We start from the raw sequence: 14,298 nt of genomic DNA, 5'->3' as shown, positions 1-14,298 counted from the left end.
AGGAAAAGAAGCTGAAGTTGATCAGTGAAACATTAAGAAATAGAGGATACTATGGACAGAGTTATAGATGAGCAAATGAACAAAAATGTTTATAATGTCTAAAATTGACAAGGAATTGGTATGTAGATTTACACGAGAAATTCCAGCAAAATCAACAAGACGGGGATAGCAACTATAATTTTTCAAAATGAGAAAGGGGGTGGGGGACGCCTGAGTGGCTCAGTAGGTTAAGCATCTGACTTTGGCTCAGGTCATGATCTCATGGTTTGTGCGTTGGAGCCCGCATCTGGCTCTCTGCTCTCACCTCTCAGCGTGGAGCCTGCTTCAGATCCTCTGTCTCCCTCTCTCTCTGCCGCATGCCCATGCTTGCTCTCTTACTCGCTCTCAAAAATAAACATTTAAAAAAAATCAAAAAAATAAATATGAGAAAAAGGAAATGAACAGGCAATTTACAAAGTATAGCCATAGTTAAAAAACAAAACAAACCCTTGAAGTCATTGTTAGTCAGATAAACACAAATTCAAACAATGATGCAATATCACTTCCTACCCATTTATTTGGCAAAATGTAAAGACCAGCTGTTGGCAGAAGTTTGAGATTATGAAAATCCTTATGCACCAGCTGGTGGAATCACAGTGTGTTACAACCATTCTGGGGAGTAATCTGGCAGTATTTAGTCAGTTAAGTACACGCGGCAGATCGAGCAATCCCTCCTCTGTGCGTGCATCCTCCAAAAAGTTTCGCCTAAGTGTCTAAGGAAACACGTTAAAAAGACACTTATCCATTCATCGGTTGATGGACATTTAGGCTCTTTCCATATACACAGTGGAATACTACTTGGCAATGAGAAAGAAGGAAATATGGCCTTTTGTAACAACGTGGATGGAACTGGAGAGTGTTATGCTAAGTGAAATAAGTCATACGGAGAAAGATACCATATGTTTTCACTCTTATGTGGATCCTAAGAAACGTAACAGAAGACCATGGGGGAGGGGAAGGAAAAAAAAAAAGAGGTTAGAGAGGGAGGGAGCCAAAGCATAAGAGACTTTTAAAAACTGAGAATAACCTGAGGGTTGATGGGGGGTGGGAGGGAGGGGAAAGCGGGTGATGGGCATTGAGGAGGGCACCTGTTGGGATGAGCACTGGGTGTTGTATGGAAACCAATTTGACAATAAATTTCATAATAAAAAAAATAAAAAATATACTTATCAAAGCATTACTTGTGGTGTCAGGGAGATGGAGACGATCTTGATTCTATCGCGGGGCAAGTGGCAACATAAAATTTGGTTGGTGATGACCAAAAAGTGCTGCGCTGTAACAAAATAAACTGATTTACTGTATGTATAACATGGATGAATGGTTTAGAACTAGTCTGTCACCAGGAGCTCTGCCCTCAAAGTAAAAAGAAAGTTCATGCCAATTACATATGAATTTCATCCTCTGGAAATGCCCCAGAGCTGGTCAGAGGTTAGCCTTGAGGGTAATGAGGCAATCACCGAGAGCAATGACCTTTTTTAGGGAAGCTCTGCCCAACTCTGAGTGCTATTTGGAAGCCTTGGGGTGGAGCTTGTTTGCAAATAGCAGCCACAGAAAGCCTGGTAAATTTAAGACGTCTCAAGGGACCAGGCTGAAGGCAGGGAGTTGGACACGATACAGTCCCTGCGCTTTGTCCCTCACTATGGAGAAAGGCAGACCTCCTCGTTCACGTTTCCCGCTACTTCTCCTTGTCCTGCTTTCTACCAATGCTTCAGACTCTGCAGAACCGTGAGTCTCTCTTAGAGTCCCCTCCTCAAGAGTCCATTCTTTATCTCTGTCTCTTCTTTATATCTTTGCTTTGACCTTCCCATTAAATGCTACCCTTCCATTTCTTAGGATACCTTCCGGTCACAAGAGATTACTCATAACTGATTATTTTTGTCCTTTCATTTGTCGGACCCTTTTCATTTTTCTCATTGGGTCATCACAGTCATAAATAGGGTAAGTAGTCACGAGAAGGGGTGATTTGGTCAGACACTGAAACCTCAGATCCCACCTTCCCAGAGTCATTCTTTAGGACGGAAAGTGTTGACTATAAACACAGTTAAAGTGTTGGGGCACCTGGGTGGCTTAGTCAGTTAAGCGTCCGACTTCAGCTCAGGTCACGATCTCAAGGCTCATGAGTTCGAGCCCCGCATGGACCTCTGCTCACAGTTCAGAACCTGGAGCCTGCTTCAGATTCCGTGCCTAGCTCTCTCTCTGCCCCTCCCCCCACTCACACTCTGTCTCTCCCTCTCTCAAAAATAAACATTAAAAAAAGAGGGGCGCCTGGGTGGCGCAGTCGGTTAAGCGTCCGACTTCAGCCAGGTCACGATCTCGCGGTCCGTGAGTTCGAGCCCCGCGTCAGGCTCTGGGCTGATGGCTCAGAGCCTGGAGCCTGTTTCAGATTCTGTGTCTCCCTCTCTCTCTGCCCCTCCCCCGTTCATGCTCTGTCTCTCTCTGTCCCAAAAATAAACGTTGAAAAAAAAATTAAAAAAAAAAAAGAAAACAACAAAAAGAGTTAAAATGTACAGTGGGGTGCCATTTAATTCATATTGTGGATCACACATGCAGAGGGAGCACAGGTCCTTTTCTTTTTCTTTTTCTTCTGTTTTTCCAATAACTTACTGAGTCCTCAGCAAGAGACCCCAGTGACCAATCAGTCAGGGAGAGGGGCAAGGAGTCATTTAAAACTAGTCGGTTGTAAAGTCGGTGGAATCCAATAACTGCAAAGCTTCTCTTCCACCTCTCCCCAGTTCCTCCCCAATAGTATCTAGATATTAGATACTGCCTCCCCATAGTATCTAGAAGGTTGTGATCTCTATTCCTTCCTGGTGGAGAAAAAGGCTCAGAGTCTGAAACCTGAGAGTTTTTGTTCTTCCTCGGCCATTGCTAATCTAGCCTCTCCTTACCTGCCAGCATTCATCACTTGAGTCTTCGGCCGTCTGGTTTGTCTCAGCTTGCTTCCTTGACCAAGAAGTCCCAGAAGCCCTCTCTGGCCGACTCTGATCCACCTCAGCTCTTTTTTTATCCTATAGAACCCCGAACTGGCCACAGCATCCTTCCTCCAATCCCCCGGCTGTTCCAATACAACCTGTACTGCAGAGTCACCTCTCCCGTTTGAAGTTCAGACCCCTACCCACTCCCCTCCGGACTGACATAGCTACATTCCAGGTTGATCATGGCAGCCTCCAGAGTCCTAAACGTGCAGAGGCATCAAAGGTCAGAACGCTGGCCAACTCACTTTCCTTTCTTCTTCAAATCCCTTCAGCGTACAATCTCCCAGTAACCGGTCAATGTACGTTTCTCTCCCATCACTCCTCTACCTCATCTCCAACTATGGATACTACCACCAGCCATATGGTACCACCTCCCACTGCATTCCACCCAGAGAGCATCTGGAAATATGGCGGGGGGCGGGGGGGGGATGCTGTTCAGATTTCTGCGTGGAGGCTGGATGGATGAAGCAAGTGGCATTTATTGGGGTCGGAAATGTTAAGCGGTCTGTGTTTTCAGTCCAACGCAACGCAGGATGACTCTGCCCACTGAAAACTGTTGCTTTACATCCCATCCACCATTTGGTAAAGAACAACAAGCCTCATGGCCTAGTTGTCATAAACAGAAGAGGTATCGTCTATGTAGAAGACATTCTGCGTCGCCCCAACCTTGTTAGCCCTCGATGTGATAAATGAGAGACATTACCCAAAAGCCTGGGTGACTGTTCTCCTTTGCCTTGGGTCAGTAAGCTTCAGAGTCATGGAGGTTTCAGGGGAACATGACGAAAAGAGAAAACTAAAAGTCCTCTGTTTAATATTTGCAAAATTCAGTCACTCCTACAAAGGCAAATATTTAAAATGCCAACATTCATGATTAGGTAATATTTTAAGGGTTTAATTGCTTACTTACAGAGGAAGTCTTGGGCAAATTACTCAACCTGGATGGGTCCCAATTTCAATATCTGTTAAATGAATGCTCACGAGCCTTTATGAAATAGTTGTTTGAAATATCTGGTATATATGGAATTACTTTTAAAATTATGATATCAAACAGGCTTATAACTAACAAGAACAAAAACAGTATATTGAATAAGTTATTATACACTCATGCCTTCTTTCCTGTGAACATCAAAGAACTGGAGGGAAAAAAGTGTGGATGAGGAGGTAAAAACTGATAATTTTTATAAGTTATCACATTTTTGATAAATGTGATTTACATTATACACACACACACACACACATATATACACACACACACACACACACATATATATACACACACACACACACACACATATATATATACATACATACACACACACATATACACATACACACACACACACACACATATACATACATACACACACACACACACACACACACACACACACACATATAGTTCAGAGTAGGTTATTCAGGTCAAAAACTACCCAGATGCCAGAAAGGGATTCAATGAGAGGTACCGTCTGAATGATTATGGTCGGGTTATTTAACTGCTCTGAGCTTCTTTACTTTAGAACAAAACTTTAGCACTTATCCAGTAAAAACACCTGAGACTTTAATGAATTTTTTTAAGTTTTTGTTTACATTTCCGTTAGTTAGCATACAGTAAAATAGTTTCAGTTGTGGAATTCAGTGATTCATCACTTACATACAACACCAATGCTCATCACAAGAAGTGACCTCCTTAACACCCATCACCTATTTAACCCATCCCCCCCCAACCTTCCCTCAATGTCAATCTATTTTTTTTAATGTTTATTTTGATTTTTGAGAGACAGAGACAGACAGACAGACAGGGTGTGAGTGGGAAGAGGCAAAGAGAGAGGGAGACAGAATCTGAAGCAGGCTCCAGGCTCTGAGTTGTCAGCACAGAGCTTGATGTGGGGCTCGAACTTGGGAACCGTGAGATCATGACCTCAGCCAAAGTCATTCTGTTTTATTTTTTATTTTTTTTAATTTTTTTTTAACCTTTATTTATTTTTGAGACAGAGAGAGACAGAGCATGAATGGGGGAGGGTCAGAGAGAGAGGGAGACACAGAATCGGAAGCAGGCTCCAGGCTCTGAGCCATCAGCCCAGAGCCCGATGCAGGGCTCGAACTCACGGACCGCGAGATCGTGACCTGAGCTGAAGTCGGACGCTTAACTGACTGAGCCACCCAGGTGCCCCAAAGTCATTCTGTTTTAAATGTTGGATCCTCTGTGTGTCTGAATCGTAGCTCCCAATGTGCAATGTTCAATATATTAGTTCATAGTTTAATTATAAGTGTCTGTTGGTAATTTGGAGTGATTTGCCCTTGAAGTTTATTAAAAGAGAGAATATGTGCAGATTTTTCTATTTCTGCACAAATGTCATTGGGGTTTTGATAAGGATTGTACTGAATCTGTATATGAGATTTTAATTATTGAAGAGCAGATCTAAAGATCCATGGCAAACAGTTTTGCGAAGGAAAAACTTAAAACACATACAGCTTGATGAATGCGTTGGAAGAGACCCCTTGGAGAATGAGAGAACCAAGTCTGACTTCTAGATTCCACAACTAAACTGTCTCTGTTATTCTCTGCTGTGAGTTTCATACCTATTAATTCTGAAAAGTAATAAAATAGTGTTTCGTGTGTCAAATTGCCTGCTGTTTCTTAAGCGTAAGAGTCCATGTCAGAGGTAGAAGGGAAAGGGTAGTAAAACAATATAAGAAAAAATAGCCCTGGTTTTTTTTTTCTTAATTGTAAATTAACGCCAATAAATTAAGGACTTAAATCTGCAGCTATTGAATCACTAAAGTTTTGCAAAGTCACATTTTGTGTATGATTTATTGGTTTAGTCAGTAGGCAGAGCAGGCAGTATCTTACTGTTGCGTATTCAAATTTGGGAATTGGCGAGGGTCTCACGTTTATCACGAACATTCAAAATATGATGCATGTACCACACAGGATTGTTAGGAGAATTAATACAGAGACTGCTTAACACAATTCCTTGCAGGTACCAGGCACTTAGGAAACACAGTTCAGCCCATAGGGGTTCAGGCTATGGGGAGATTATATGGCGTCGAATGTTTCATGAACAGTTTTTTGGTCAAACGTGTCACTTGGGAGGGTTCCTGAAAAATGGCTAGAATTGTGACTGGAACTATCCGGAGGGGGAGGGGGGTATGTAAGAATATGATAGATAAAGGAAACGTATCAGTAAAGTCAAGAGTGTAAACTCACAAGGGTGCCGGGCTGGCTCAGTCAATGGAGAAGGTGATTCTTGACTACGGGGTTGTAAATTCAAGCCCCATATTGGGTGTAGAGATTACCTAAAAACACAACCTTTAAGGGGCACGTAGGTGACTCAGTCATTTGAGCATCCATATTTTGATTTCGGCTCTGGTCATGATCCCAGGGTAATGGGATCGAACCCTGAATCAGGCTCCACCCTGAGCTTGGGCTCTGCTTGCGATTCTTTCTCTGGCCCTCTGTCCTCTCCCCCCAGTCGCACGTGCACTGTCTCCCTCTAAAAAAATAAAGAAAGTAAACTCACACAAAAGGTTGTCCATACCTCTGAATAATTAAATACATTCAATAATTAGAATAAAAAAGACTGTAAAGCAATACTTTTGTGTGAACTTGGTTTTTTAATAAGATAATTTATTGACCCATAGAGGTTTGACCACGAGGATATATTTATGAACGTAGAAGTATTAATATCAATATATTAATATTGATTACCTCAAGAGGGTGAGGATGAAGGAGAATATTAATCAAGTGCAATGTGTCCTTGTGAGTGCATGTGTGTGCATGCAAATTAATAACAAAAATTAAAACTTGTTGACAAAAATACCATTGATTTTGGCTAAGGTATGTCTGAAGAACCTTCGAGAAACAGCAAATACATTAGGTCTTCAGTACTGCTGTTACAAAGAAAACGATTTCACTGAGGGTTTTCCAGATCAATGTATTCAGTCGTGGTGTTCCTGCACAAGGGATGTTTATAGAGACAGAATTTAATGTAAATCTTTTTATAAAGTGAATAATCATCAGCAATTTGTTATATATACGTACTTTCATGGGTATATATTCAGGAACTCGGATATTAATGCCCTTTAATACAAAGAGTGCATGTAAAACTATAACATCCTTGAGGCCAACTTCTGGTATAGGCTGTGCGGGTGAGGGACTACTCAGGAGTGAAAAATAGAATTCGTATGCCTGGCAGCGAAGAACCTTCCATCATCCTGTTCTTTGTTCATTGACAGTTGGTATGGAATCAATCGTAGCAAGAAATACATATGGTTACGGAAAACACGTTTATGGTTGAAAATGCTTGTTATTCTCCATTTCTGTCTCTGACTCAGCCTTCTCTCCCCAGGCAGTATATGGTGCTGGTCCCCTCCCTGCTCCACACCGAGACTCCTGAGAAGGGTTGCGTCCTTCTGAGCTACCTGAATGAGACAGTGACTGTAAGTGCTTCCTTGGAGTCCCTCAGGGGAAACCAGAGCCTCTTCACTGACCTGGTGGTGGAGAAGGATTTATTCCACTGCGTCTCCTTCACTGTGAGTACTATTTGCCTGTCCTTGTTTGATACGTTATATCGAATCATGGTGATGGGAGCTGGTGTTGTATCTGCAAAGAACAACTTTAAGAATGTTAGTGAGCTGGGGCACCTCGCTGGCTCAGTTGGTAGACCATATGACTCTTCATCTTGGGGTCATGAGTTTGAGCCCACGTTTGGATGTGGAGCCTTTAAAAAAAATACAATATTTTTTTTAAATGTTGGTGGGGACTTCATAACGTACGAAAGAGAGTGAGTTCTTAGCTACTAAGAAACGAATGGAATTTCCATCCACAGAGGAAAGAAATATTTTTCTGCATGCCAAAGTTCAATTTAAATTAAAAAAGAATTCTATTGGCCATAGAAAGCATGACTTAGTCAAAGAGATTTTCTTTTCTTTTCTTTTTTAAATAAAGGTTGTTTATTTATTTTGAGAGACAGAGAGAGAGAACCCCAATCCCAAGCAAGCTTCATGCTGTCAGCGCAGAGCCCAACACAGGGCTCGATCTCATGAACCGTGGGATCGTGACATGAGCCGAAATCACGAGTCGGATGCCTGAACCACCCATGCGCCCTGACTTAGTCAAAGAGGGTTTCTAATTTTGATATGTAACCATCTCTTTAAGGTCAGAGCAAGCAATACCTAGAAAGAGATTATACAAAAATTTCATGGTAGGACAGAATTTTGTAGCAGAATTTTTCTCCTATGGCGAAATGTTAGGTGTCTTTGTCCTCTGAATGTATTAATAGTACCAGAAACTCAAAGCAAACATCCAGTACCTCTTTGAGGTCGCCCTCTTTGTGCTTGGGATACTCAGCTCCCATATTCTCCCATATTTTTATAAAGATGCTTCTTTCCATTCTTTCCGCATAGATTTTACTCTGTTAAAAGGAGTGTGATTTAATAACTAGAGTTCCAGGTTAGCTCTCTGGATATTTGGGTTCCACTGACCGCTGTTCTCACTGACATATCTCCCCTATATCTTATATTATTATCTTCATTCATGTCTGGCAAAATATTCATACTTACCTAGCCCTTGGTGAAGCTGAGAGAGAGGTAGAAAATAGTCACGGATGAAGGATTCAGAGAAAGAAGACTGTGCAACTCCTCGGTGGTATTTTTTGTTGTTCAGCTCCCAAGGAGCTCATCCTTGTCAGAGATGGCATTTCTCAGTGTCCAGATAAAGGGACCAACACAAGACTTCAGGAAGAGGAACACAGTGCTGGTAAAGAATGCTCAAAGTCTGGTCTTTGTCCAGACAGACAAACCCATCTATAAACCAGGACAGACAGGTACGTAGGGAAATTCTACTACTGGGGCACTACTGAGAAGGAGAGGCCACCCCAAAGCTGGTTTTCCAGCCAGGCACCATTAATTATCCCCATCTCTTAGCCTCCTGCCCTGTCACTCACATGACCTGCCTTATCATATCATGTCTGAGTCTTATCAGAGTATTTCTTTTTTAGTAAAATTCCGTATTGTCTCTGTGGATGAAAACTTTCACCCCTTAAATGAACTGGTAAGGATCTCAGTAGTTACGGTTTGGGTTGGTGGTGGGGATGGGGGGAGGGAATGGGAGTACTCACCCAAGCAGGGGCAGGAAGGTCCAGGAAAAGCAAGAAGATGAAACACATTCCTTTTGGAAACTGGGATCCTAACTCCCTACAGATCTAGAGTCTTATGGAAGGCATTACTGAGGAGTAAACGATGGAGGAAGCTGTCTCTCTTATAACAGTAATTAATCAGCTCAACAATAGTCAGCCACATTTATTGCTGTGACCATAATACGTTAAACATAATGAAGAGTAAAAAAGTGAGATGTTATCCATATCCATACTCTCAAGGAGTTTATGATCACTAAAAGCACAGAGTTTCACTGTTTCTGAATATATACATAATAGACAAGATTGTAATATGGTAACAAATACTTATCTATACTATATACACATGTATTTGTCATAGATATTAACACATAATATAATATACAATATATATCACATGTAAAGATTTCATTTTTGTTAATTGGGTGATCCTTGCTCCAACTAGCTTTCAACAAGGAAAGAAACAAAGCTGCTGTAAAAATGCAATTTTTTAAATTAGGAAAAAATGTTCTTGGTTAACTGTTAACCAAAATTCTTATTTGGTCTAAATCATAATGACATATCACGCTATTAATATATAATTTATATAAGTAAGCAATATAATCATATTCTTTACTTACAGGTCATAACTATCTAGAATTACTGATTAAAAATATGAGTAAATTAATAAATATTAATAAAACTTATTCACCAAAAATATTTTTCCGGGAAATGGCAACACAATGATTGTTGTGGAAATACATTATTTATGCTTTTCACTTAGAACTATTTACTAGTTTCCCTGAACAGTTCTAGCTCTTTAATGTTTCCGGTTAAATTTTGTTATAACTTACTACAGAATCCATTTTCCCGTTTCCCTATTTGATCACAAGTCTGAAATCATAGTCTTTGGTGAAATTCTAATCACATCTCTTCTTTCCTTTTTTCATATAGATTCCACTGGTATACCTTGAGGTAAGCACAGAGTCTTGTATAAAGAAATCAGTGCATTTAAGAATGGAAGTTCTGATACTCCTGACAGATGAATTACTATTAAAAAAAACAACTGTCAGATCTAAAATCCCCTGCTCCCAGATGTCAGGTTTACCCTGTTTTATCTTTCTTCTGTGTTTATCTCTTCTGAAGGCAATGCCAGTTACCAACCCCAAAGTCTTTTGTTCAAGGGCTATCATAGCTACATGATTATTCTCCATGCTCCCTGTTTCTGTCTAGGACCCAAAAGGAAACCGTGTGGGACAATGGCAAGGTGTCAAGTTGGAGAGTGGCCTCCAACAGCTGGCCTTTCCCCTCTCGTCCGAGCCCATTCAGGGCTCTTACAAGGTGGTGGTACAAAAAGAATCAGGCAAAAGGATAGAGCACTCCTTCACTGTAGAGGAATTTGGTATGGATTATGAACGATGAAAAGGACATAACACTTTGTTTCTTACCAAGCATTCATTTAGATTTTTTGAATTCCGCGTAGGTATGTTGAACTTGGATTAGAATCAGCTTTAGCTGTTTGTAAAGTCATCGTAATTCTGTGCACCAGAAATTCACGAGAGTCTGATTTCCAGTAGCAAGTTGCACTTTGCCAAGTATCAAAATTCTTATTTCAGTGGAACCATCATCATTTGTTTAGTGTCATTGAGATCTGCTGTCACCACAAAGTCAGTTAAATTTTGCATGAGTTGTTAAACCTTATTATCTTAAAGTTGGCACATTGAAAAATGCATCTATAAGAGACTCTTAAAAACTGAGAACAAACTGAGGGTTGATGGGGGGTGGGAGGGAGGGGAGGGTGGGTGATGGGTATCGAGGAGGGCACCTTTTGGGATGAGTACTGGGTGTTGTATGGAAACCAATTTGACAATAAACTTCATATATTGAAAAAAAGAAAAAAAGAAAAATGCATCTAGGCCTTCAGGATATTATTTTGGGGAAAATTATAGACATGAAAATATTTGTATTTCCATTAAATATTTACCAACCTCCCTATTTCCATTATCTCTACCAACAGTGCTTCCCAAGTTTGAGGTCAAAGTTCAGGTGCCAAAGATAATCAGTATCCTGGATGAAAAAGTGAACATAACAGTATGTGGGATGTGAGTTAAATTTCTTTTGCCTGAAATTTCAGATTTTGCCTCCAATTGAGTCATTATTTAGCTAGGTACCTAAGTACAAATTAATTTTTAACTGAATTAAAAAACACTTCAATGACTTATTTCAGCTGCTTATTATTAAAATTTTCAAATATGTAGAGGAATAGAGGACACCCATAATTATGATTTAACAACTAACACCTTTCTATATTTGCTACATCATTTTTTTTTTTGCTTTAACATTTCAGGATAAATTACAAAGATCATTACATTGTCCCCTTGATGCAGCACCATGTACCTTTAAAAATTATTGACATTTTCTGGGCGCCTGAGTGGCTCAGTTGGTTGAGCGTCTGACTTCAGCTCAGGTCATGATCTCACGGTTTGTGGGTTCGAGCCCCATATCGGGCTCTGTGCTGACAGCTCAGAGCCTGGAGTCTGCTTTGGATTCTGTGTCTCCCTCTCTCTATGCCCCTTCCCACTTGTGCTCTGTCTGTGTCTCTCTCTCTCTCAAAAATAAACATTAAAAAAATTTCTTTAAATAATAAAAATAAAAATTACTGACATTTTCCTACATAGTCATGATGTCATTATCATACTTAACAAAATTAAAAGTAATTTTCTAATACTAATTCTTATTTTATACTCAAGTTCCCTCAATCTTTCTAAAACTGATTTACTCATTACTCTTGATTACTATGACTCCTATGTACCCCTTTTTTCCAACTCTCCACAATGGAAATTTTTTTGAATGCAAAAGTTAACAGAATAGTAAAATGAAAATCATGTACCCATCATGATTACCCATGGACCATTACAAAATAATGAACTTTTGCTTAATTTGTCCCATTTGTTCTTTCCTCCCCCTTCCAGTTTTCTTCCCTAATATTTTTTAGCAAGCCATGGGAATCTATAAATATCTGAAAGTTTTAAAAGTCTGGAACCTCCTTTTCTCTCCAGGATGTTAAGTTATTGGAGAGAGCGGCCAGTTGGCCTGTAAATGTCCGTTTTGCTGGATTTGCCTGAAATGTCCCTTTTGCTGGATTTGTCTCAATGTCCTAATGAGACATTGAATTGATTAATTTTAATTTCTCCTCTGACCAATTTTAAGAGGATCCTTGGAGTATTTTCTTTTCTTTTAATTCATTTATTATTTAATTTACATCCAAGTTAGTTAGCATATGGTGCAACAATGATTCCAGGAGTAGATTCCTTAATGCCCCTTACCCATTTAATCCCTCCTCCCACAACCCTTTTTTGTTCTCTATATTTAAGAGTCTCTTATGTTTTGTCCCCCCCCCCCCGTTTTTATATTATTTTTGTTTCCTTTCCCTTATGTTAATCTGTTTGTCTCTTAAAGTCCTCATATGAGTGAAGTCATATGATTTTTGTCTTTCTCTGAGTGACTGATTTCACTTAGCATAATACCCTCCAGTTCCCTCCACGCAGTTGCAAATGGCAAGATTTCATTCATTTTGATTGACAAGTAATACTCCATTGTATATATATATATATATATATATATATATATATACACCACATCTTCTTTATCCATTCATCCATCATTGGACATTTGGGCTCTTTCCAGACTTTGGCTATTGTTGATAGAGCTGCTATAAACATTGGGGTGCATGTGCCCCTTCAAAACAGCACACCTGTATCACTTGGATAAATACCTAGTAGTGCAATTGCTGGGTCATAGAATAGTTCTATTTTTAACTTTTTGAGGAAACTCCATACTGTTTTCCAGAATGGCTGCACCAGCTTGCATTCCCACCAGCAGTGCAAAAGAGATCCTCTTTCTCCACATCCTCACCAACATCTGTTGTTGCCTGAATTGTTAATGTTAGCCATTCTGACAGGTGTGAGGTGGTAAATCATTGTGGTTTTAATTTGTATTTCCCTGATGATGAGTGATGAGCATTTTTTCATGTGTCTGTTCACCATTTGGAAGTCTTCTTTGGAGAAGTGTCTATTCATGTCTTTTGCCCATTTCTTCACTGGATTATTTGTTTTTTGGGTGTTGAGTTTGATAAATTCTTTATAGATTTTATATTAACCCTATATCTGATATGTCATTTGCAAATATCTTCTCCCATTCTGTCGGTTGCCTTTTAGTTTTGCTGATTGTTTTCTTCTCTGTGCATATGCTTTTTATTTTGATGAAGTCCCAATAGTTCATTTTTGCTTTTGTTTCCCTTGCCTCCAGACACGTGTTGAGTCAGAAGTTACCGCGGCCAAGATCAAAAAGGCTTTTGCCTGCTCTCTCCTTGAGGATTTTGATGGCTTCCTGTCTTACATTTAGGTCTTTCACCCATTTTGAGTTTCTTTTTGTGTATGGTGTAAGAAAGTGGTCCAAGTTCATTCTTCTGCATGTCGCTGTCCAGTTTTCCCAGCACCACTTGCTGAAGAGACTGTCTTTATTCCATTGGATATTCTTTCTGGCTTTGTCAAAGATTAGTTGGCCATACGTTTGTGGGTCCATTTCTGGGTTCTCTATTCTGTTCCATTGATCCGAACGTTTGTACCATACTGTCTTGATGATTACAGCTTTGTAATATGTCTTGAAGTCTGGGAGTGTGATGCTTCCAGCTTCAGTTTTCTTTTTCAAGATTGTTTTGGCTATTTGGGGCCTTTTCTGGTTCCATACAAATTTGAGGATTATTTTTTCTAACTCTGTGAAGAATGCTGGTGTTATTTTGATAGGGATTGCATTGAATATGTGGATGGCTTTGGGTAGTATCAACATTTTAACAATGTTTGTTCTTCCAATCCAGGAGCATGGAATATTTTTCCGTGTGTGTGTGTGTGTGTGTGTTCTCCAATTTCTTTCATAAGCTTTCTATAGTTTTAATTGTATAGATTTTTCACCTCTTTGGTTATGTTTATTCCTAGGTACTTTATGGTTTTTGGTGCAATTATAAATGGAATCTACTCCTTGATTTCTCTTTCTGTTGCTTCATTACTGGTGTATAGAAATGCAACCGATTTCTGTGCATTGATTTTATATCCTGCAACTTTTCTGAATTCATGGATCAGTTCTAGCAGTTTTTTGGTGGAATTGTTTGGGTT

At 39.8% G+C, this 14,298-nt stretch overlaps 1 protein-coding gene across 1 annotated transcript in view; it reads left to right on the top strand.

Annotated features, from left to right (window-relative positions):
* The first annotated feature begins 1,678 nt into the window (after nucleotides 1–1,678).
* Nucleotides 1,679–14,298, top strand: part of LOC124501753 (pregnancy zone protein-like) — a 47,539-nt gene continuing 34,919 nt past the window's right edge. Inside the window, exons 1-7 of the mRNA XM_047066202.1 lie at nucleotides 1,679–1,764; nucleotides 7,364–7,547; nucleotides 8,680–8,839; nucleotides 9,014–9,066; nucleotides 10,082–10,102; nucleotides 10,361–10,529; nucleotides 11,145–11,229. Of these exons, the coding sequence (XP_046922158.1) occupies nucleotides 1,679–1,764; nucleotides 7,364–7,547; nucleotides 8,680–8,839; nucleotides 9,014–9,066; nucleotides 10,082–10,102; nucleotides 10,361–10,529; nucleotides 11,145–11,229 (758 nt within the window). The remainder of the gene's footprint in view (nucleotides 1,765–7,363; nucleotides 7,548–8,679; nucleotides 8,840–9,013; nucleotides 9,067–10,081; nucleotides 10,103–10,360; nucleotides 10,530–11,144; nucleotides 11,230–14,298) is intronic.

Source organism: Lynx rufus, unplaced genomic scaffold (assembly GCF_022079265.1).
Source record: "Lynx rufus isolate CCGP_SWC_20201006 ecotype Redwood Valley unplaced genomic scaffold, mLynRuf1.p SCAF_7, whole genome shotgun sequence".
Taxonomy (NCBI): domain Eukaryota; kingdom Metazoa; phylum Chordata; class Mammalia; order Carnivora; family Felidae; genus Lynx; species Lynx rufus.
Note: the sequence above shows the minus strand (reverse complement) of the source record. Positions and strands in the feature narration are given on the sequence as shown.